General features: G+C 38.8%; 1 protein-coding gene and 1 long non-coding RNA gene across 2 annotated transcripts in view; one reads left to right on the top strand and one right to left on the bottom strand.

Annotated features, from left to right (window-relative positions):
• cadm2b (cell adhesion molecule 2b) overlaps window positions 1–24816 on the top strand; it is a 213347-nt gene that overhangs the window by 164395 nt on the left and 24136 nt on the right. The window contains exons 4-5 of the mRNA XM_046073852.1: window positions 6351–6377; window positions 19518–19667. Of these exons, the coding sequence (XP_045929808.1) occupies window positions 6351–6377; window positions 19518–19667 (177 nt within the window). The remainder of the gene's footprint in view (window positions 1–6350; window positions 6378–19517; window positions 19668–24816) is intronic.
• LOC123985892 overlaps window positions 23939–24816 on the bottom strand; it is a 3354-nt gene continuing 2476 nt past the window's right edge. The window contains exons 2-3 of the long non-coding RNA XR_006828770.1: window positions 24104–24229; window positions 23939–24003 (exon numbers count right to left, since the gene is read on the bottom strand). This is a non-coding gene — a long non-coding RNA (uncharacterized LOC123985892). The remainder of the gene's footprint in view (window positions 24004–24103; window positions 24230–24816) is intronic.

The raw sequence follows: 24816 nt of genomic DNA, 5'->3' as shown, positions 1-24816 counted from the left end.
ACACACACACACACACACACACACACACACACACACACACACACACACACACACACAGAGCCTTGCCCCTGAAATAGCCTTCCCTGCAAACATGTCATTATTGTTATGATGGATGCCCAGCGGTTCTCAAATATCAGCATTGGGGAAACACACGAATGCAGCATTGATGAGCATGTTGCACTACAGATGCAACTTTTAGCAGCCAAAAAAGGAGCCAAAAATGATCCTTGACAACAACAGAAATGAGGTGTGCATAGCGTGAACAATGTCACCGGCACCTCCAGCTGGAAGTGAACGGTGGCCTGTTAGCTGTTAGATATTTCCCATAATAGACAGGATGTGTCAGCACACAGTGCCTTTGTAGACCAGAGGTGGAAGAGAGGTAAATACTATAAGAGGAGCTTATATCTCAAGGAACTAAGAAGTGCTCTTGTCAGTCAACCTCTGCGTCTTCAAGAAACAGCACATTGTGTGACCCACAGTCAGTTCAGATTTGACCAAGGCTTTTTTAATAAAACCCCCAGTCCTGCTTCACCTGCAGCTCTGTCAGACGCTTCAGTGTTGAACAAAAGAAACGGATAAAAATAGCTAAATGTTAGGCTCTTCTGTGAGTGTGTATCATTACACTAGATAAATGTCTAGCGGGCAGTTTAGGGGCAGCAAAACTAACTATTGTTGTTTTAATAAGGAGTCAGACAGTAACTGGCCTTTTTCCTTCATTCTATGAGCAACCTTGATGTCTACATACAGCAGGGCGGAGTGAAAGGAGTTGGTTACCTGGCTGAGAAGTTGGAGGTGTGCCCCCTGTCCCCTGCAGCTCTTCATCCATCAGCTCACTGTGGCTGCTTCTTCTTGTCCCATTACTTTCTGCAATATTTCAAACTGATCCGCTATCAAAAAACACATTCTTGACTAATGATAGCAATCAGTGCTAATCTCACTGACAAACACATTTCATTTTGTGTGACTACTAAAGTCAACTTGTATTTTGCAAGGTAAATGCTTTTAATGTGAAGCTGCAGCAGTAGGAAATGTTTGGTTTGCATTAACAGTAGCTAACCTAATACTGCATTTTTTTTCTGGGAATGTCGTCACCCACCTTGTAAAACTTATAATGCAAGGGCTTTAATCTGCAGGCCATAGGCTCAATAATCACTGAATGACTTGATTCAACAATAGATAGTGGCTTAACAGACATTTTTTTTAAATTATAATCATCAAGATAATTACTTTAACTAAAGATCATGCTAGAAAAATGTCAGCAACATCCCGGAGAAATCAGATATGAGCTGTAAATCAATATAATCTCCTACCTCACTGACTTTAACATGCAAGATCTTGCAGAAGGACCAGCAGTGAGTTTACCTTCAAGGTTCTGTTCTTTGACAGTTTTCTGTTTTGTTGATGTGTGCTGTGAAATGTATAACATCTGGGCCAAATGTTGTCAATGAAAGTCTTGTCATGATGTCAACAGTGTTACCATGTTTTATTTTTTGTGTACAAAACAGAGATGTAAGCTTGTCACCTTTGAGGTGTGTGCTTGCCTGTTTGATCTTCCTCTTCCCATCTTATGACCTGGGGACAGCTAAATGTGAATTTTGAATTCATCCTAGTATTTAACTTCTGTCTGTTAACTTTTTTTCTGTTGTTTTTCTAACTAGGCTCCTTACACATACTTGCTTATAACTTATTTGAAGGTGGGTCTCCAACAGTGACAGCATTGTGTTAAGAATATAGATAAACTAACTTCTCAGAGTTAACCTGAATGCATTTTTTTTTTTTTAATATACACACGGCTCCTTTTCAATGTGTTTGTGACTGAGAGGGAGCGAGCAAGAGGAGGTGCTGAGTGAATCTATGCACTGCGCGCAGCTCCACCGTGAATTATGATTTTACCTCATATTAAATATTATTTAGTATGTAGCGGTCAAAGTTGATACTGTGGCGTGTCACCTCAAATAAATCACTGAATGGGAAACGCTGCAGTGTGGTGCAAATTCCAGTTACTGTTTTTATGTCCTCTTAGTTCTGATAGTGAGTTAGTTAAAAATCACCTTCAGATTGGCGCATGAAAAACCAATCGCTGATCATCCCTTCAACTGTCGATAATTGATCCAATCGCTAATCGGAACAAGCCTAGTTGGAGGGTGGTAACTTGTCTGAAACTGGTCATTTTCTGTGTTTCATGTTGGTTTGTCTTATGGTGGGCGTAGTTCTACTGCTGATTAACATTCATTGCTGATTTAGCAGTTTATGCAAAGTCCTTTTCGAGATTTACTGGTGAATCTACTGTTAATCTCTTCTTGTCTGAAGCCTTTGGTAACAATGTTCTGTCCTCATTATCTCTAACTAAGTGTCTCTACCTGAAAGACAGCACCTTCTTTTATGTAACTACTGGAGACAAACAAAGTGCCTGTCTCTCGAGTGATGATGAAAGGAAATTGTTTACCAGTCTGCCATGTTACCCTGAGCAGCGTGTAATTTGCACAGAAGGTGAAAGTTGAACGTCATTGAGCAGAATTCTTCCCAGGCACTGTCAGACAGATTAGAAAGAACTACTAGTTTATTTTTCGATTTACAATTTTACAGCACTTAATTGTTTGGTTTATTTGCTGTAACCTGATCCTTTAGCTATATGTAACTTTACATAGTGATAACAAGTATTCTTAATCCAAACAACAAGCACATTTAACATAATTATCCATAACACACTAATCTTATACCAGCAAAGACAAGACAAACAGCAAATATAGAGACACACATTGTGAGAAAATTGTAATTTAAACTCTTTATTTACAACGTTGATCATATTATTGCAGTTTCTTTTATTACGCCTGATGTTTAATTTCATTTTGCTGTTGAACGTAAATGGAACCTAACAGGTTTTCTCCAATGACATTTAACCTACTAAATTGTTAACACTGACACCTCAGAGTAGGTCCTTGGTTTCAGTTTTGGTTCTTCTGTGTGGACATGCAGTTTAAGTTGACTGGAAGCTCCAATTTGCCCCCACACCTGAAAAGACGTTTTCTACTGGTAACTTGGTATATAGTTTGTTGTATCATGGAACCTGCTTAAGTAAATACTTACTATTTGCTTTAATACTACTTTTCATTCAACTTCTTAGTGATAAACCAGGAACTGCTATCCACAAGTTCATGAGTTATCTAGGACTGCCTAAATGCATCATTAGTGTTGTCTAAGGATGCTTAAAATCAAGGGCAACTGCACTTGGCTGAAGAGGCTATTTAAGTTCTGTACAGTTTGGTTTGGTTCAGTTCAAAACTGAAGAAGCCCCTTGGATGAGAGGCGAAATGTCTTTGAGTATCTTCAAGTCCAGTTGCCCTTGATTTTAACCTTCATTGGATAACTATTTCCTGGATGACTGAGAACCTTCACAGACATCATTAGTGTTAGTGTCATGTCAGGTTTCGCCTAGCCTGCGAATCCTAAGGGGCACAAATCTTTAGTTAGCTGCAATAGACCATTGGATAGGCTGTATCCCCCCTTGACCAGCGTTAAGCCAGTATAGAGGATGGATGAATCTCTACCCCACTTATATAAAGGTAAAAAAAAGAAATGACAATTTATAAATTATGCCCCAATTTTTTGTTTTAATCATACATTGCATAGCAGAGCTACAATACATCCTGGTAAAGTTGTAGGAATGACAAACTTACTTATTGTATCTATACATATCAAAATTATGACACCAAATAATTGTTTGTGATAACTGAAGCTGGTGTTTCATTGTCCCAGTAGATGCTTTAGTAAAGCGTTGTTTAGTATTGCCCCTAAGTAAGTTTCACCAGGTATGTGTACACATACAAGGAATTTGACTCAGGATTGTACATTGCGCACGATGTGCTTACTCATGCAATAATAAAATAAATCAGACACAGGCTACAGTGTAGACAACACAAATATACACACTATGAACAACACAACAAAACAATATAGACATACTGACAAATGCAGTGAGCAGAGTGCAAAGGATGCAGGAGTAAAATATTATTATTTTGTACATGTCGGAGGTGGATGTGATATACAGGTACACATACATGTACACAGTGCGATGGAGAATAGTGCAAAGGATGTACAATATAACAGTATGAACAGCACTGAAATAGAGAATGGTGAATAAATAATAAGTGATAACCAGTAAACAGGTGGCTGATTAGAGTTACTAGATTATTGCACAGGAATTGTTCTGACACTGTGGCTCAGAAATCAGCTGTTCATCAGAGTGATGGCTTGTGGGAAGAAACTGTTCTTGTGTCTGTTGGTTTTGGCGTACAGTGCTCTGTAGCGCCTACCAGAGGGGAGAAGCTGGAACAGGTTGTGTCCGGGGTGAGATGGATCTGCAGTGATGTTCCCTGCCCGTTTCCTGACTCTAGTCAAGTCCTGAATGGAGGGCAGGTTGGCACCAATGATCTTTCCTGCAGTCCTGACTGTCCATTGTAGTCTGTCCCTGTCCTTTTTGGCAACAGATCCAAACCAGACAGTGATGGATGTGCAGAGAACAGACTGGATGATGGCTGTGTATAAGTGGATCAGCAGGTTGAGCTTCCTGAGCTGGCGCAGGAAGTACATCTTCTGCTGGGCCTTCTTGATGATGGTGTCAGTGTTGGGCTCCCAGTTCAGGTCCTGGGATATGGTGGAACCCAGAAACCTGAAGGTTTCCACAGCAGACACAGGGCTGTAAAGACAGACACAGGGCTGTAAATACAAATGTAAAACAGAGGTTGTACAAAGAAAATACATGAGTTTAATTCACCATGTGACCTCTAACGACATTTGTTTAACTATAACAACTAAAACTCTTTGTTCATCCATTTATGGTTCAACCGTAACAGATGGTATAAGTTACTCACAAGTCCACAACCACACAACATCATTGTTCCACATCTTACCATCAGGACTAAATGTTGAACTGTTGCCGGTGTTCTGACGATCTATGCTGCCTTGCCGAAAAATGCTACCATAGCACAAATCGATAGACTCGACTCTACACGGCTCTGCACCGTTTCCTCCGTTTGTGTTTTCCTCTGCCGTTGTTGCCGGTCTGTGTGACGGCGGGAGCAGAGGGCTCTGTGAGCGGGCGGCTGGCCGGCCTCACATGCTCCTCCCGCGGCTTGGCACAGGCATCCCCCGCAGCTACTTGCGGAGCTCCTCAACTCACATTTTTGTTCTGCCATCACTTCTCGTAAAACTGTCAATATTTGAAATCTATACAGTTGATTTCTCACTTCAAAACTTCTCAGAAGTGGATTTAGTGATGAAATTCCATATGAAAACTGTAAAATATAAAACTTTCTGTTGCTGGCCTCTGTCTGGCGCAGCAATGATGATGCAGTGAATAGTGTATATTCTCTCTGACCAATCAGCAGACTGTCGTGTTTTCACGTTACATTTTAGTATCCCTCAGCTCGCTTGGAACCTCGATGGAGGTGAGGTGATATGAAAAAAAGTACCTGGAAGCAGGTACAGGTACAACATTTCTACAATGGAGACCCAAACAAAGGCGAGTCGAGCCAAAGGGCCTCCGCTCAGACTAGCTTGGTTTGAGGGCGTGCCTGACCCGCTAGCCACTTGGCAAGCTTTATGACGTGTTTTCATTGTGATGTCACAAGTAAAGAAAGCGAAGGGCTGGACTACAAACGAGCTGTTTTCAAGCGGTTCAGAGCAGAGCTTTCTGTGGGAGATGGGAACTGCCTTTGGGCTAGACTTTGGGCTTTTTCACTTTGCAAACCTGTTACATGCACAAAAAATATATATAACTAAATAAAGGAGAGTGAAAAAGCCAAAAAGCATAATACCACCACTTTAATTTCTAGAAGACTGGGCTGCTAAAGTTGTTGGAGGGTTTAATTAAATAAAGCTGTAATATTTGTATTTCTTATTACATTTACTCATTTAGCTGACACTTTTATCCAAAGCAACTTACAATTGCTATGCATGTCAGAGGTCGCACGCCTCTGGAGCAACTAGAGGTTAAGTGTCTTGGTCAGGGACACATTGGTGGATGGGTCACAGTGAGGAATTGAACCCACGTCTCTCACACCAAAGGCATGTATCTTATCCATTGCGCCATCACCATTATCCACCATTATCTTTTTCTTGTCTCTTTGTAATGTTGTATTTATGTTAAGTGCTAACATTTGACGTGTCATGACAGGGTATGGTATACATTAATACTGACTACTACTACTCACATTTCCACATTCACAACATTTAATCTTTAATATCCTGTCACCAAGGGTAGAGCAAATAATCATGCTATCAATGTTTCTCGTTCATACGACTTATCTAACCTGCTGTTTCCTTGCTTTACCCCCTCATGCTATCAGTGGCTGGAACAAAAAGCAAAGCGAAAGGTGAGTTATTGCCTCCATTTTCTTGCTACATGATTTATGTTGCACACAGTTCCCAATAAACAATGTTTGGATCGCCCTTTTATCTCCCCCTGGAGCCTGGGAAGCATTAACATACACTGCTTGCTGCAAAGATTTCTGGGCATTATTTTAACCTTTTATTTCTCTGGGAGATGTTTGCAAAACATGCTTGCTCTTTCTCAGATACAACCTGCTTCACATATGTATAGATTCACATGTTCACACCAGGGAGCTGCTATTTGGCCAGTGTGCAGCTCCACTGGAGCAGCTGGGGGGTTGTTCCTGGTTCAAGGACACCTCAGTGGTAGATGAGGGAGGAGAGCGTTTATTTCCCAAACCAGATTTTCCCAGACATACTGTTCATTCAAACTGGAGACCTTCTGGTTACACGCCTGCTTCTCACGCTTTTTTACATTTTACTGCCGCACTTCAGTAGTTAATGCCTTGTCCTGATATTTGGTTGTGTAGGTATTCACTTCATTGCCATTGAACCTGATCTATTGCCTAATAAGTTGTTATTTTCAGATCCATTATACACTGAGCAGAGAAATTAAGCACTTTTTTTCTTTCCTGCTGCTCACTGACAAATAACTTCTAACTTTTGAGAAAAAAAAATCCTGCCACAGAATATTTGATGATTTACAGAACATTTCTCTTCCTTTCATATATACATTTTCTGTTATTGTTCATTTTCTTGCTGGTTGGTACTAATGTAGCATCCTAACAGTCTCAATGACACGTATGTGATTATTGATTCCACAGTTAATGTGGTTACTAATGAATTCTGTAATGTCATTCTTCAGTTTTTTTTGCTTGACCAGTCTGACATTTGAGGAGTCTACTGTTGTCATTTCTGTGTTGTACAGTGAAATTAAATCTAGCTTCCTAACATCTTATAAACATAATATACTTGTGCATTATTTAGGCAAGTGTTGTTTGCTCAGGGTTTTTTGTTGTCGTTTCTTTTGTTTGTTTTTTGGACATGACTTCAAGCAAACCCTCTAATTAATGCTGTTAATGTTCATGAATGAACAGTGAGTCCCCCCCCCCTTTTGAAAATGCAGTGTTTTCTAATTACAGAAGTAATTAGGGGGCCAGTTTTTAATTAACAGAAGATACACATTCAGCATCCGTACCTCTGGAATCTAGTTCAACATTGGGAAGCATTTTTCAACAGCACTTTTCGCACTCTAATTACGGTTAATAACTTTTATTAATAACGATGAAGATAATGAATATAACCACATGTATCAGTCTTGAATATTGATTAATTACCCTGTGGAGTAACTGTTGAAGAAAAACTGTAAGGTCTAAACGGCCAGGATAATAATCATCACGGATTTATTTACCGAGACCTTATGAATAGATTTATTTGTTTTCTGAGGACTCACTTGAGCGTATGAATGCTTTGACCAGTGCAGAGAAAAGGAGAATCATTTTTATTAAGTGAAGACACTCTATAAAGAATAAATTGAGGGTAAACTCCATTTCATGGCCATCCTAAACTCACATTTTTCAGCTAGAAGTAGTCGGCAACTTGTAACAGGGCATTTTTGCTAAGCAAATGGGAGAAAATGCAGCTCTTCCCTACTAGTTGTAAACTGGATGGCAGGGGTAAAACACCAAACTGAAATTATAGAGGTTGTTTTTACAATTCTCTTATGTAAACATTATGAAGGGCACATTTAGGCAGGTTTAATGTGCATTTTACAGGGCGAAGATTCTTGTTGTGATAAGGTTTTATGGAACATCTAAAAGAGCAGCATATTTCTGACCACATTATTCAGTGGGCTTTGTGGAGATGGAAGATGAATGCATATATCTCACACAACAGTCCTTGTAAGTAGTACTTGAAGAGCATGTGGTAACTAGTCTCATGCATTCCCACCACTTGGCTCCTCAACATTTTAAAGGAAATCCATACTTGTGGTTATTGCAGAAAATATGCCACATAAATCACAATCAAGCTTGCGTTCCACTGAATTCACATTAATTAAAGCATTTATCAGTCTTCTAGAGTTGGGTTGATCCCTATTAGGAGCATTTGTTGTTGTCAGTGTTGCCATTTGTTTCTCACTATGTAGACTTTGCCAGTTTATCCGTGTTTAGCAGAATCCCTACAAGCTCCAGGATTTGACAAAAAACACATTCCCAAAGTTCTATTAAGGCGCATCACATGCACAGTCTTGTAAGTAACACCAGTTGAACATGTAATTTCCTGTTTCACCTGGAGACAGTACTGTATTTCTGACCCACTTTCTGAAACTGATATATCGCCACTTCCCCTTTCCCGCACAGCAGAAAAAAACACTCCTAAGAGTTTCCCCAGCTGGGATATTTATTGCCAGTTCTGTGGATTGTCCACCCCCTACCTCCCCCACTGTGGAAAATCACAGGGGAAGACGGCGCTCAGTACCACCTCTGAGTCGAGGGAGGTTCACTTTTGCTCAGGTGCTACTCAGTAACAGGCACCAAATGTCCTTTTTGATGGAGGGTAAAGCTGACAGACAGCTCACTCCGTCTTGGTTATTTCCTTTCTAATAGGCTTCATCGGGCTCTGTAACAGCTCAATCAACTGACTGCATCATTTAAGATCACACTATCTGTGCTGACTAAGAATACAATACAGAGGTGATACACAGTTGTGGTGTGGTGGTGGGTCATCACAACATTTGTGTTGTGCCTGGTCTGATCTGCTGTGAATGTCCTTGTTTACAGGTGATGGAAGCATTGTAGAATACCACTATAATCCCAGTGCAGGAGGAGGCTTACTGTCAAATGTCTTTAGAAGGTTCCACACAAACACATTTAATGCAAGAAATATTCATATTTGATTTTGAAAAAAATACCCAGGAGCCATTTGCATCTGGGATTAAAACTGCAGTTAAGATAGAAGCAGCAGCTGGGTTTGCATCTGAATCCATTTTGTTAATATTGTCTCCTCTAGCCTCTTCACATTTGTACTTTATTGCCAGATGCAAACTGGGTGTAGAAGAGAGTGACATGGAGTACATCACTAATCTGGACGAAAGTACTCACAGCCTTTGCTTTTACCGTAATTACATATGGATTTTCTATGACTGAATAAAGGCCTGTATAGCAAGATTTCAAATGTTCCCTGTTGATTTTAAATTGTGATATTATCTGAAGCTGACTATGTTCAAACCAGTAGCTGTCGTTTTCAAACATGAATCACTTTGGACAGGTAATTTACAGATTAGCTTCAGTTAATGGATCAGATTTAGTGCTAATTAGCTGTTGCCCTTAAATAGTTGCTTAAATCTCTCCAGTCAACTACGCTGATAGCTTTTGGCACAGCTTATTGAGTACCTCAGACCATAATCATTTGCCATAAACATAAGAAGCATATCTGTTGATGTTGAACCAAGAGGACTTAAATTACACTGTCAGCATAAATCATTTATGGTTTTTGGCAACATGACATCTCAGTCATTATATAAATAAAGTATATGAAATATGTTTTTCCTCATAAGACTGTTCAGGTCACTTTAGGTGAAAACAATCAGTTTTGACGGGGCAATTGATCAAAGAAGCCTGTCTTATCTACTCTCATAACCATTCACTTTCAAAGCATTTCCTTTATCAACACTTACAGTTTAAGGTAGTTAATGAACGTGTCAGTAAGCATATTAATTCAGATATTATTCAAATGATGGGCGTGGTAGATAAGTATAAACCCAAAAGCACAATACAAAGACAAGCAAGTTAGGTAAAGGTTAAAGGTTTTCTAATAGTCAAAACCAGGCAGGTAGATCAAAACAAGCAAACTTATCCAAAAAGGAGTGAGGCAGAGAGGCAGAAGTCCAAACGTGAGGCAAAGGATCATATAGGCTAGGTCAGGCAGGTAGAATAAAAGGCTGAAAAGCTAAGGCATACGCACAATAGACAAGGGAATAGGGAATCAGGGAATAAGTGGAAATGGGCCGGCCTATACTGTAGGGCTAATGAGAAAGTGGGAAGTAGGTAGGCGGGGAAGGTCAGGTGATGGAAAAGGTGTGAAAGAGGTTACTGCAGTGCAAGGAGTGTCTGGTTCTGAAATGACAGGAGAGTTGGTATGTGGCACGTAAAAACAGGGCAGACAAGATAACGAATGACTAGGAGTTGGCTGGAATTGTGCCTGTATGCATGGATTTAGTTTACACACTGTACTTAGCTTTTTAATGTTTAAGTTGAAAGCTGCAGTTTTGCATTGCACACTAACTTGATCAGTAACTGTTTGCATCTTCTTTTCTTGTTTTGTTAATACAAACAGATATATTTTTGTAATTTTCACATAATTTCATCACTTTCCCTACTTACATGAGCTTTATGTTCTATCATAAGCCCCAAATCAATTATCAATTAGTACCAGCTACTAACAAAGCTGTTGCAATCTTAAGATTTAAAATTGCGACAGACAGTAACCACCATACTGGGTTTGCATGCATTAGTATTGTACAAGCTGGCAAAATTGAATTTTCAGAAGTGGTCTCATTTGGACTCATGAATGGAACATGTTGTTTACATGATATGCTTCAAAGAGAGTGTTGGTACACCCCAGTAACATATAGCAGGCAATATTAATGTGATATCTATTTAGAATCAGCAGATAAGCTAGAGCTGCCATTAGTAGTTTTGAAAATTTTGTCAAATATACTCATTAAATACATATTAAAATATAGTTTAGTGGATCTGTAGATTACAGATGACTTAGTTTAGCAGATTTCTTGAACCATTGTATGAACTGGTTTAAGTGTCTTAGAATGAAGGGTTGTGTGTATTTATTTTCAACAGAAGGGTCAGCATTAATCTAATTCACTTCACTCCCTTTGAAGGAGTGGTGTTAGTTTTGTCAGGAAGGTCACATAAATGGTATAATAAGTGATAATATAAATACTGCTGTGGACAATCATGTGACAGGCAGCCATTATCTGGACAGCCCAAGACAGATACACTCAGGACTGATTATGGGTCTCTCTGAGCTGCTGTTTCAAGTTTGGGGTTGAGAACTACTCAGTTTTAATACATTTTTTACTAGTTATCTTGAACAATTACACATTATCCTTACCTCCTATGATTCATCCAGGTCTCTGGATTTTTAACGTGTGAATCACACAAATCAAAGTAAATCATTTTAGACATGAACATTAAGCTGCAAAAAACAGTCATATTAACTTAAAATATAGTAGGAACAAACAGAGTATCACTCTGGAATTTAGTCTGGCTCTGTGCTAACACACATGTCTGACTATAATCTATTAATGATGTTCAATCAAAGTGTAGGTTCTCTGGGGATCCGCTTTAGATAATGTACGTATTGATGATGTAATTTTTATTTTATTTTATGTCGGTGAGCAAAGTTTAAAGGAACAAAAGAGTGCTGTAGAACAAAGCACATCTATACAGTACGTGACCTTGCAAGTTCATATTAAAGGATCTTAACCTCATTTTTTTAGGTGAGCTAATGATGTACAATGACAAAATCCTTGGAAGTGCTCATTTTATTTATTTCAGATAATTAAATAACAATAAAATGCAGGAATACAACCATAAGAAAGATTTAGTAGCTATATTTACTAACCACCTACAGTAACTAACATGCATTCATATGCAGTATATTGTACAAAGGCAATATTGAAACTGTGCCACATCACCAGTTTCAACATTCATACCAAACTATAAACAGATATTTGATTATTGAAATAGAGAAATGTTTTTGAACCATGCTACACCATAAACATGATGATATACTCAGAGGTGTGCGTTTCTTACATTAATAAACCTACTATAAAATGGTTTGTCCTGATTAGATGGTCTTGGATTGTGCTGGAAAAAGTGAGAGAAAAAATGAGAAGCTGATAATTTTTAGTTCATGCTACATGATGCTTGTGAATTTGTCTTTACACAGTTAAAAGCTTTAACTATAAGTTGGAGCAGTTTTAAATCTAACCAAAGTTAGATCATCAAATACAAAGAAGTGTTTTGTGTATTTTTGTAGTTTCACCCTCTTACCCCCATCTTCGGTGGTTGAACCATGTACCTTAGCATTGTTACAGCTCCCAAGTTGCCAAAATAAAAATTATTTTTATCACAGTGACCAGTTTTATTGAAACAGATTCACTTTGCTTTCATCATAACTTCAGAAAATGCTGTTGTTTGCAGCAATGTGAAGATATAAAAGATTAAAACCTCCTGAAATGTGCTGGTATTGTGGTTATAAGTGGACAACTGAGCATAACTTGGAAGCCATTTATACCAAGGCTTCACAGATTTGATATTGTCTGTTAAATTTTCACAGCTCCCTCGGCTCACTCTCATGTGCCTCTTCAATAACCTTATTGAAAAATACTAAGAAAAAATTAATAAGAAAAGCTGAATTCATGTGGTAATCATCAGTTATTTCCCTTGACATACCTGCTATTGTCAGAGTGGCTATATAGTAGATCTCACACTGTTGCTTTTACCGCATGTTATACTTGGCTTAAGTATGTACAGTGGTTATTGTTCTAGCAACAGCATTAGAAAAATAAAACAGCAATACAAACAATTTTATTTGTTCAGATGGGAGTTTAGAGATGATTTTAAAGGGTGATACTGATTTGGCAATCTGAGCATGTATGGCAGGACATTTCACAACCTAGGTGTCTTCACAGTGAAATCCAGTCATCTTTCATCTTGAGCCTAGACTTAGCAACTGCCAAGAGCCCTGCCTGTGGTGTTAAAGCTGCACCCTGACTCATGAGGGTCCAAAGGTCAGAGACATAGCTGAGGTCAAGACCCTGACAAGCCATAACAGTTAGGGGGAAAAAATTCCAGTTAAAAAAAATGAATGGTTGCCAAAGTGGGTGTCATATGGCTCCTTTACTTAGCCCTGGTCAAAAACCTTGCTGGATGTTATACTGATTGTCTGCTTGTTTGCTAAAACAGATAAAGAAGTCAAGCCAGTTTTATTTATATAGTCCAGTCACAAAGCCTTAAGGAGCTTTAGAATCTGTACAGCATGACAGTTATAATACAAGAAGATATAAAAGGTTGTATGACTCTCTGCATTAGTAGAGCAATTTCGTCTTGGCTGGATTTCCTGTTTAGAGAAAATGTTCACTGAACCAAAATTACCACCTGGCATTTAAGCTTGAATTGAAGGTCATAAGCAGTTTTGAAAAGCATCCAGTTGAAATGACAGGAAATTCAGCTTTGTCAATTCGGGGGTTTAACTACAGAATATTCTGATATTTGTAGTCCAGGACACCAGCTCAGCAGGGTGTGTGAGACAGCCCACTTAGTACATAGTACTGGAGGAAACATCAGTATGACTGGAATGTAATGAGATTAAAACAGGTCCCATAATTGAGCCTTGGTGTATACCACATGTAACTGTTGAGGATTAGGAATCAGGGTCACCAAAAGAAGAAAAACATGTTTGTGTCATGTCTATTCGGAGTGTTCTGCTCTCATATCAAACAATTCTTTCCTTGATGTTTATTGAAGAGCATGCACTTTCACACATCATGTTAAGTGATGTGATGTAAATGATTTTCTCCAGAATCTTTGAGATAAAAAGCATTGAGTAATATAGTATAGTCTATATTGTATAAGGAAGATTGAATCAAGAGGAGGCTATACTGGATTGGAAAATATGGGACACAACCATTAGTTCTGGAGATATTTACAACGAACTCTTTGAAGAATTTAGTGGGTATAATGTCTGGTGTACTGGTTGATGTGTCATATATGATGAAGTGTTCCTTCATGTGGAGAAAGTGAGTGAGCCAAGTGAGGACAAGTAAAAGAGGAGTACCACTGAGAATCTAGCAGGATGTTAAGAGCAAAATGTAAGCCACGCTTTTACAAATCTTCACACTGATTTGGAACAGAGAGCTGTCTGTATTTGTCTCACATGGGAGAGAGCAAGCTCTATTATTTCTTGTTCTCTCCACCAAGGAATGCACACCACAAGTGGCCTCAAGTTTTAATTAAATGGAATATTTATACACTGCGGATGTTCAACTTGCTTCTCTCTCAACATGCTGGTAAATAGGCCACACAGTTTAGAGCTAGCCAATTAATTACAATTTTGTCAAGCAATTTCAGTGATTAATTACTGTGTTCTCAAGAGTTATTGTCTGTTTAAATACCTTGTGAGTATTAAGGCAAGAAATTTGATTTTCCTTTTCAAACTTTTAGTTTTCAGCTTCACAGCATTTATTGTGTGTGTTTTAGTTATAAAAATGTAATTTTGTTTTTGTTTGGGAAAGTTTTGCAATAATTTACATATTTGACATTCAAGAACCTTTTTTTTATCTCCTTCCAAAAATTTGGAAATTGTGTAGATAAAAGTAATTTGTAAATCATATTTTTTTGGCAGCCTTTACATTACAATACCAACAAATCCATGTCAGACTTCTAATACATATGTGATTTGTAGACATGTTATTATACAGCAGTTTGTCATTGGTACTGTATGAAGTTGCTATAACTCATTAGTATGCAGACGGGAGCTCAGCATCTCCAATGTCTCTATTTGCAAAGGAGCCCTTGTAAAATCAAGCACCAGAGGTGAACTTGGTGGTTTGATAAACTGCCTGGAATTTATTTCATATGAAAATTAATAATTGTTATTATTCTGTAATGAATGGAGGCAACGTCTATTTCTTGAACTATTTTATGAGTTATTTGTTTTCTTTTTATCCTGCCTGCAGTTTACAGTTTATTCTGCAGTGGTGTGCTTGACTGCTCTCCAGCCATTCATCAAGGCACTGCTTTCCATTATTTGGTGCAGTCAGCTGAAACTGAGAAAGGCTTTTGGGGTGGTATGGCTCATTCTTCCTCCACTAACTCTCTGTTTTCCTCAACAGAGATGTTCCTTGTATTTTTCACCTTATGCCCTGGATCAGTGGTCATTAGACCAATCAGTGAAATGATATATGCAACACAGTTCATTCAATTATCTGGTTTTCAGAGCTGGAATCCCAGCATGCCATGATTTTCCGTGAGTATCGCATCAAAACAGAACCAAAAGATTTCCACATCATCAATAATGATAAAGCCCTCCATTTACATTCAGCAGCTAACTCTCTTAATCTTCCCTTTAAGTACAGTCATAAAGATTTCTATCTCCCTCATTTTCTTATATCTGCTAGATACCCACCCAGACCAGAAGAGTTGCAAAATCAATAACCTAAGTATCATATTCTTGGCTTCTAATATTGTCAGACTCAGACTCCATCAGGGTACGGTTTAAGCTGCATTCTGATAACAGCATGAAGAGAGGCTGGTTGAGATGAAATGAAATAGTTAATCGTTAATGCAAGCCATTCTGAACATCTGTATTCATTTTTATACACCTGCTGCACAGATCTCATCAAACACCAGAATGTATAGAGATGAAGAGCAGACATCTACATCTAGTCTGGGTTTTAGCAGACATCTGTTTCTGTGCTTCTTCTTTAAAATCTAATAATCAAATATTTGTGTTTACAATAAAGATCCTATCCTCTCCCCGCATTTACATGTCTACCTAATTTCAGCCGTGCAGGTAAATATTTGATTCATGAGGCAGTGTCACTTGAATCTGTATGAAAGTTTATGTCACAGTGGGGAGATGTGTCAGCAACATTCTGACAGTGTGAAGCACAGCAAACAACTTGACTAATCTTGTGTGTGCTGACATTGTGACTGATGATCAGTGTGCTTGTGGCCCACCTGAATGTGGACCATAATCTCCCAGCTCAGGGTGATATTGCCAGTTTCAGCTTTCACTGGAGTGGGCTCTTTCCTTTAGCACTAAAAAAACCCCAGCAGATCTCAGGTCCATGTTACTGTCATAAAAAACTGTGTGAAAGGGGAAAGCTCTGCCAAGGGACCAATTATAGCTTTAAGAGTTAGGCCCATAAGCAGGCTGATGTTGGAAATGTTTTGATTAAAAGCACATACACACAAAAACAAAACAATAAAAAGCTTGGCTTTTAATTGATTAAATTTTAATGGGAAAATGAGTTCATTTTCAGTTCAGAGTTCATCATTCCATATTTTTAATCTTAACCTCCCTTTCTGCGAAGCTGTAAGGAGGCTGGATTGGAAAAAGGGAGAGTGAAACACTGATGTGACACATGTTGAATTTCTTTATTAAAGCACTTCATGATATCCATGGATTAAAGGAGAGTCGCCGGCATGAGAACAACAAAAGCTAATGGTATTCGTGTTTCAGAGGGTGCCAGCTACTTTCATCAAAATATCTTGGGTTATTCAATCCTCACCTCACCTATTTGCTGTCATGGCAGGCATGTTGTGTGTTGTATGAGCAAGCTGTCAACCTGCAGCTGGCCTTGACTGAAAATAAGTAGTTCCCTCTCATTCATTCAGTATAATATATCTAAGCTCTGGAAAAAGAATACAGCAATGTTGAAGTCCTTTAGCCTGTAGAGATGATATGCTTTGTGCTTAAACGATGTCCTATCCTCCCCTAAGGTATATTGCAAAAGTGCAGGTTTATTCCTCATTTCATCACTGCACTTCACTGAGTCGTCTTGGATCATCAGTGAAGCAGACAACCTTTATACCTACTACTTACTTCTCTCAGAAGAGTTTGTTCCTTTTCACTGGGTTTGCTTTTATAGGAAAACACAGCCATGGCTCTACATAATCTACACTTTTACCTAGAAGATTTTATTGCATCTTTCCTTACCTACATTATATATTGTTTATTTACTGTTGATGTCAATGTGTTTTTTTTATTCTGATGTCATCATTTTTATTTGTAAATAAATGTGCAGTGTAACACAGCTTCTTAACTGGAACGAGAGAACGTTGTTTCAGTTTTTCCCAATGAAGATGTCCTATCTTGCTCTGTGCGTTAGTGAACAGGCAAAGCACTGTGTTGCTTGCTTGAAAAACAGCTCGACCTGGTTTTATTTTTAGCAAAGTTTTACACAGTTGTTCCACCAATCGTTAAAGTCGCACACCCAAGGTCTTAATGTAGCTAGTTAGACCTCTGGTCAGGTTAAAGTTTGGAGGAGTTTCAATGGGATTACGAGGTCACCAAACTCTATAAACCTTTTTATGTACCAAATGCATGTTATGTCTTGTTTCACTCATTCAAAAAAATCAACGATATAACTTCTATGACTTTCTATAACAGGTGCAATAAAACTAATAGGCCTTTTTTCCCAGTAGTAATTTTGACTTGTCATACAAGTCACACAAAAATGTGTTACAAGTTAAATATGTTGTGGAAAATCTCTCCTTGTCACCCACACCTGAACATTATGCTTCTTTAGAGTGAGGTTAATGTATATGGACACACAGCACAATGTAGCGTCCTTGGAACAGTTTGCGGTTCAGACTTTCTAGAATATAGTTTGGCACTGTACTGTAGAAGTAACGCTGACCACCCTCCAATCAACATCTCAAAAAACAAACAGACACTGTAAATGGCGCTGGGGATTATGTTTCCACAAAAAGGGCAGTATTTGCCACACTCTGCTACAGAATGTCAAGACGGAATTGTGTACACTAAAAAAAAAACAATAACCTGCAATGACTCTTATTTTAAAACAACACTCACGACCTGTACTTATTATGTGAACAGCCTTTATTGGCCTTGCAGGCAAATTAAAGGTATTTCAGCAAAGGGTTTTTACAATTCTACATACCTCAACCAGGGTAAAACCTGAGGGATTGAGAGTTCTATTCATTACTGTTTGGATTTAACTTTTTTTCATAGCATTTCTGTGAATAGTGAGCAGTATACACTGGAGACAGACAGCAAAGATACTAGAGAGATGGTGGGGTAGATAATGACAAAAAAATGAAAGTCATGCAGGAACTGACAAAACCTCCACATGGTACCGGCATACAATGCATCCGCATTCATTTTCATTTTTAATATGACGTGTATAGCTGGTTTGGTGTACTACCTAGCTTGTGATGGTGACATGGTTGTTGATGTGATATTGTGTGATTGGGTGTAATGAGCAGATAAGTAATGTGCACTGTTGAAATCATTGTCCCATTGCTATTTATAGTCCGCCTCACCTTCACCTCTAACTGACAATGGTCTCCATCAGGACAGTCGAGGTCAAGGAAGGTCCACAGACCTTTGGCTGTCCCAGCCTCCTCTGCTTCCCCATTTGAGCAGGACTAATGAGGCAGGCAGCTGCTCCCTTAGTTGAAATGTCCCCGTGGTGAACTGTACCTTGGAGAGGCAGAGACAATGTCACCTTCACATTCAGGCACGTTACAAGAGGAAGACAAAGCAGAAATGTGAAATCAAGAGACAACATGCACAAAGATTAGCTTGTGGACAGTGAAACGCTCCCAGGCAAATACAGCACATTTAGCTTCATGCATGAACTCAAGTTCAACACAGTTGTTGTTTACTGTTGTCATCCATAAAAGGGCCACTCTGGTCGGGCTCATATTAGCCTACACTTTGTCTTCTCATGATTCCTCACAAGAATATTGGTTTTCGACATCTGTTTCTGAAGCTTGGCAGGGTTCAGTAAAACACAGGCAGGATAGTAACGCTTCTGCAATGTAATTAGGGGACTTTGCTGAGACGACAAGTACAAATGTGGAATAAGAAGGTACAATCCAGCAAGGCTGGGTGATAAGGCCTCATTTGGATGTCTTCTGCACACTGTGACGAGCGGCTGTTTCAGGGCAAGGCAGTCGCTCGGATCGAAGGCCCACAGTGTCTAGGATTATGTGTCAATTTACCACCCAGCTGCAGCTCTAGACTACAGCAGAACATGACTACCTCTAATTAGGCCATGCTACCAATTAGGGCCCTGCAATAAGGCAGTAAGGAAGGCGCTCTGGGAGAGTAAAACCTACCATTGTTTCCTCTGTAAAAAAAACCCCCACTGTTTTCTAGCTCCAACAGCTGGCGAAGGCTAGAGTCCATGTCAACCTGACTTCCATTAAGCTATCTTTGCTTTACTGTGATGTAATGAAGACATTACGGTAATTGGGCTGTATGATGACAGAACATTAACTTTGAAAGGTGTCAAGTCTGAATGGTACATTAATGTGATTCAATGAAAAGACAGTAACAACCAGTACAAAATAGCAGTCTATTTATGTCACGGCCATGACCTCAAACTCTGTCTCATAATCCCACAGGTAGCCAAGGTCAGTTCCCCATAACTCAGAATGTGACGGTGGTGGAGGGGGGCACGGCCAACATGACCTGTCGTGTGGATTACAATGATAACACTTCCCTCCAGTGGTCAAATCCTGCACAACAGACCCTATTCTTTGGGGACAAGAAAGGTGAGTAATATTCCTGGGGATGATGGTCGTAATGATAAAATGATGAAATATGATGTCTTATCCAGATTATGTTACTACAGGAGTCGTCTTCTTAATTTTTTTCCCAAGTTTGGAATGTGCAAAGTTCTCCCTGCCTGCCAGCCTGTGAGCACACAGTTTGAATGAATACAGGAAGAAAACAGAATAAGAGGGAAATACATTACTCGTAATGTCAAAGCAGACTTTTAATGAATTTATGTCTCCATTGATGTCCTAGGGCACAAACTAAACAGAAATAGACTGTTTTTGAATTGAACTTTTGTAATCATGCAACACTGACAGTGTTGTTTACAACCCAGTAGCGTCTGTGGATTGTGAGATGATTGGGCTTAATTAGCATTTTAGCTGCCCTACATTTGTATAGCTGTTTGGATGTCACTGACAAGGAAGCACAATGTTGCAACCTCGTGAAACAAGGCGCGAGCCAAAATGAATTATAATGTGCTCTCACCAGCCAAATCCAATATAAAGGTGACAAGAGTCTGGAGTTGATAAATTGGAATTGGGGTGAAAGGGAATATAACAGTGGACTGGTCTTGTAAGGGTTGGGGTGTCCATCTTTCAGTGTTTCTCACAGCATATTACCCATTTCATTTATGCCGTAGCTGCTAATACAATATCATTGGTTCAGTGATTGAAGATTAGCTTTCCCTTTGAATAACAATTGATAGGAGAGAGAGACGCCAGAGTGAACCAGCAGAATGAGAGTCACAGTGTGGTTTGAAGAAATACTCTCTCCCTCACAAGTGATTGGATTTAATAATGAGGTGTAAGGTGTTTTTATTAGATGAAATTACTTCCAAATACAATTAAACGAAAGTTAACTGAATCTTAAATAGATACTCTTGTGTGAGTGGTGTGCATGTGACCAAAGGATTTGAATTCAAGCAAAAGTCAATGAACCACATCCATTCTTTTTTGTTACTTTTTCCCTGTGAAATATTAGTTTTAAAATTGATATCAGAAAACACCCAAAAACATTCGCTTCTTTGTACTTTAAAGAGATGTAACACATGATGAATCATTTAAATCTTATCTTTTGGTTATTTAATTTTGCCTGAAGCCAGTTAACTGTGGTTTGTTCACATTTCTGATCTCCTGTGAATACAAAGCAAAAATCTGTGTCCACATGTATTCCCAGAATGCTGTTGTTATATGCATGTTAGGAAAGCTTGAAGAGCACAATATGTATGAGCCACTTTGCCCTTCTTGGGCAGCCATTTATATTGCATGACAGAATCCTTTTTCAGAGCAATACGGATGACAAAATGAATGTAGTCCACTCAGCAGAGGTTGCCAGGGCTAAGTGTGGGAACACTTCCTCTCCATTTCCTTTTAAACAGCCAAATGAAAAGCTTTATTGGCACAACTAATACGATGCCTGTGAGGCCATCAGGAGAAATGGGAGGTGTGGAACAACACAAGCTTCATGCGAGGAAGAGGGTGGGACACCTGGGAAGAAATCTCTGCTGTGCCAAATCACCAGTTAATTGCTTGGCAGAGGGCTGCTACTGTCCTTCTTCCACCGTTTGTTGTGCCTTCTTGTAGGAGCCAATGAAAAATGTTAGATTCAACCTTATGCTACCTTTCAGTCCAACAACTAACTGCAGACTGGCTGAGCTTTAGGGCAGGCTGTTCTCTCCCTCTGATGAACAGCTGGTCATAGACTGCTGTCAGTGAGTAGATTAGTTTAATGCAGTTCAAGATGTTTTGGTATCTTTTTTTACCTGCTGTTTAGAAAAATGTCTTTTTCCCTGTGCTTATTGTCTCTGTCCACTGTCTGTCTTGTCCATCTCTCTGCTTACTACCATTCCCTTGGGTGTCCATGACAGCACGGCCATATGTTACTGTTTGAAACACATGCAAGTTTCCCCCACTCACTCTTCACAAAGGTTTGTCTTTGTGCATGTGTAATCCAATGGAGATTCAGCTTTTATGTGTGATTCCGGATGCTCAGCACATACAAGTTATGATGATAAAAATACATTTGCTGTTGTCTTAACATTAGACAAAATGCACTGTGAGGCATTTTTTAAAATCCACTCTTGCTCTTTCCATCAACCTCCTTATTAAAGATAAGGACATTTAAATATAAAATAAAAATAAAAAAAATATATAAAATAATTACCTTTTAAATCCTTTTGAGCAGTTATAGTGGAGTAAAGAGAACTATCTGTAAAGAGGCTGAAGTTTCTTATTATATCAATTGAGACAGCTGCTGGGTAAAGTTAGACAAAATCTGATCTTTGCCCTGACAATAATTTTTTTCCATTTTAATTCAGGTCTGACAAATGAGAATATGAAAATAGCCCCAAAGAGTAGCTTTTACAGCCAAGGAGAAAGGGATCTCTGTGTGTTTTGAATTTTAAAGACACTGAATACCATCTCACTGAATGCACACTGAATGCTCCAGTGTTACAATATGTGTATCTTTTGCAGCAAACATTATATATTATTAATCATACATGAGGGCCAGTAATGGAAGTCCTAGTACATAATGGTTGTTTGTCAGTGCATCGTCTACCTCTATAGTAAAGGTTTGGCTATGTCTAGGCCATTTAAACTACCTGGATAAGATCAGGAAAAGATATGATATTGACAGTTGGTAGGGGACAGAAAATGAATGCTCAATCATTGACCCCAACATCATGTCACAGTACTTCTGCCTTTGGTTTGCTCACCTATAGACAACAAAACCATAGGTCATTAAATTAATCTTCTGTTCATTTAATTGCAACATACAAAAAAGGAGGGATCACAGTGGTGCACTATTAGTTTATGAACCCACTGGGAGTTCTCAGGTAGGTAGGTGAAACATAATCCCAGCAGTGCGTTGTGACCTATAATTTGTCTACACAGCAATGTCACGTCTTGTGACAGACCTGGAAGGAGGATAAGAGATATGCTTGCAGGTGGGAAAGAAATAGTGGGCATGTGACAGCTCAATTGTTTAAAAATCTTTGACAGTTTAAATGATAGGAGAGACCTTTATCTCATCCTATCCCATAAGAGGCTCAGTCAAACCTTGTGGAACTCCAAGAGACTGTTAACCTTGCTGGGTTCCCAAAGCCGATCCATATGGGTTTGACTGTCTTTGCACATTTGTCTAAAGCTGAACACAGCCCTCTTCTTATATCATGCCAGCTGGTTCCTTGGCACACTCCTCCTCATCCATTATGTATCTGAGTCTTAGTTGATTGTTGCCACCTCAGAGGCTTCATACTACACTATGGCAAAGTCCAGCCTGCAGACTCCTACGCACTACCGCCACAGACCTCAGGCAGCAGAGATGGATCCCCTTAATAGCCAGGCCAACACATCATTCATACATTAGACCAATTAGCGGGGGCTGTTGAAGGGAGCAGCTCTGTGGTGGTCTGCCACGATGAAGAAATCGATTTGGGCCATACTGTATGTCTTTTGTAGAATTATCCCTTTTATAAGCTGCTGGGGTTATGAATTATTATTACTGAGCAGGACAAATGAGACCAGAGCTGTCCTTTGCTGTCTTCATTATGATTTACGTTTGGCTTCTGTGGGAAAATGATAAAACCTAAGTAGTGATGCTAGAGAATGGTGTTGACATTCCTGGAGGCATGCAGGATGGAAGTCGAATCTTTTGTCAGACACGGTGATATGAATAATACAATTAATGGGAAGATACTGCAGATAACAAATTGATCATTTGATCTACAGTATGTGTTTGTACCAAAGATATGGAGACATGTAACATATACATTCGAGCTTTGACAAATTGTGTGTCTCATTTCCTCATCTCAATTCCATCTCTCAGACATTCATGGTTCATTATTCATGACATTTAATTGGGGCATTCAGCCTGGATCATAAAGGTCACAAAGCAAAATTGATCTTAATTGGCTTGTAGTAATCAAAATGCTGTTATGTGCTAAATTAATGCTCTAATGTGAGCATTAAAACATTCATTAGCTTGAGAGAATGAAGGATAATTACCAAGGATGCAATTACTGGAGTGAGCACCAATGAAAGCACATTTAAACGTCCATTCTAGTAAACACACAACATTTGATGGTGTAGTGATGAACATAGTGTAGCGGACACTTACCTCAGCTCTGTCTCGGTGTGTAAATCTATTCTCCGGTTGAAATTGACAAGAACTGTCATATTCAGGTTGTTGTTGTTGTTGTCATTATTCTCATTGTTGTTATTATAATTATTGTTATTTATACAATTTAATTAAATGTAATTGTTGTTGTTGTTGTTTTCTTGTTTTTATTTATTTTGGATTTACCTTTGTATTGTTATTTTATGAAAATATCTGGAAAGCAAGAGGAAAGTGTAAAAGGAAAAAAGTCAAATACAGTTGGCAAACATATATAAACTAAAAGAGGAAAAAAATGTGTAAGACTTAAACATACCATGAAGTTGATTTCATTAATGGATATCTCAGGTGAGGCGCTTGCAGATTTTCTTCAGACATCTCAGAATATCTCTTACTCTGAAGTGATGCTGGTTTGTTCTTACAAGACTTATCTCCAGCTTCACTGAAATGTGAATCTACCATTATGACATCAGGCTATTATCACTAATGTGAAGAGCTGCTCTTGTATGTACTATACTTAGCTCTGTGCCACACTGCACTCTCATGGGTAATATATATTAGCTATATACAGTGGGTACGGAAAGTATTCAGACCCCTTTAAATTTTTCACTCTTTGTTTCATTGCAGCCATTTTCCAAAAATCAAAAAAGTTCATTTTATTTCTCAGTAATGTACACACAGCACCCCATCTTGACAGAAACAAACAGAAATGTAGAAATTTTTGCAAATTTATTAAAAAAGAAAAACTGAAATATCACATGGTCATAAGTATTCAGACCCTTGGCTCAGTATTTAGTAGAAGCACCCTTTTGATCTAATACAGCCATGAGTCGTTTTGGGAAAGATGCAACAAGTTTTTCACATCTGGATTTGGGTATCCTCTGCCATTCCTCCTTGCAGATCCTCTCCAGTTCTGTCAGGTTGGATGGTAAACGTTGGTGGACAGCCATTTTCAGGTCTCTCCAGAGATGCTCAATTGGGTTTAAGTCAGGGCTCTGGCTGGGCCATTCAAGAACAGCCACGGAGTTG

This window comes from Micropterus dolomieu, linkage group LG17 (genome assembly GCF_021292245.1).
Source record: "Micropterus dolomieu isolate WLL.071019.BEF.003 ecotype Adirondacks linkage group LG17, ASM2129224v1, whole genome shotgun sequence".
Taxonomy (NCBI): Eukaryota; Metazoa; Chordata; class Actinopteri; order Centrarchiformes; family Centrarchidae; genus Micropterus; species Micropterus dolomieu.
The sequence above is the reverse complement of the archived record's forward strand: the minus strand, read 5'-3'. Positions and strand labels throughout refer to the sequence as shown.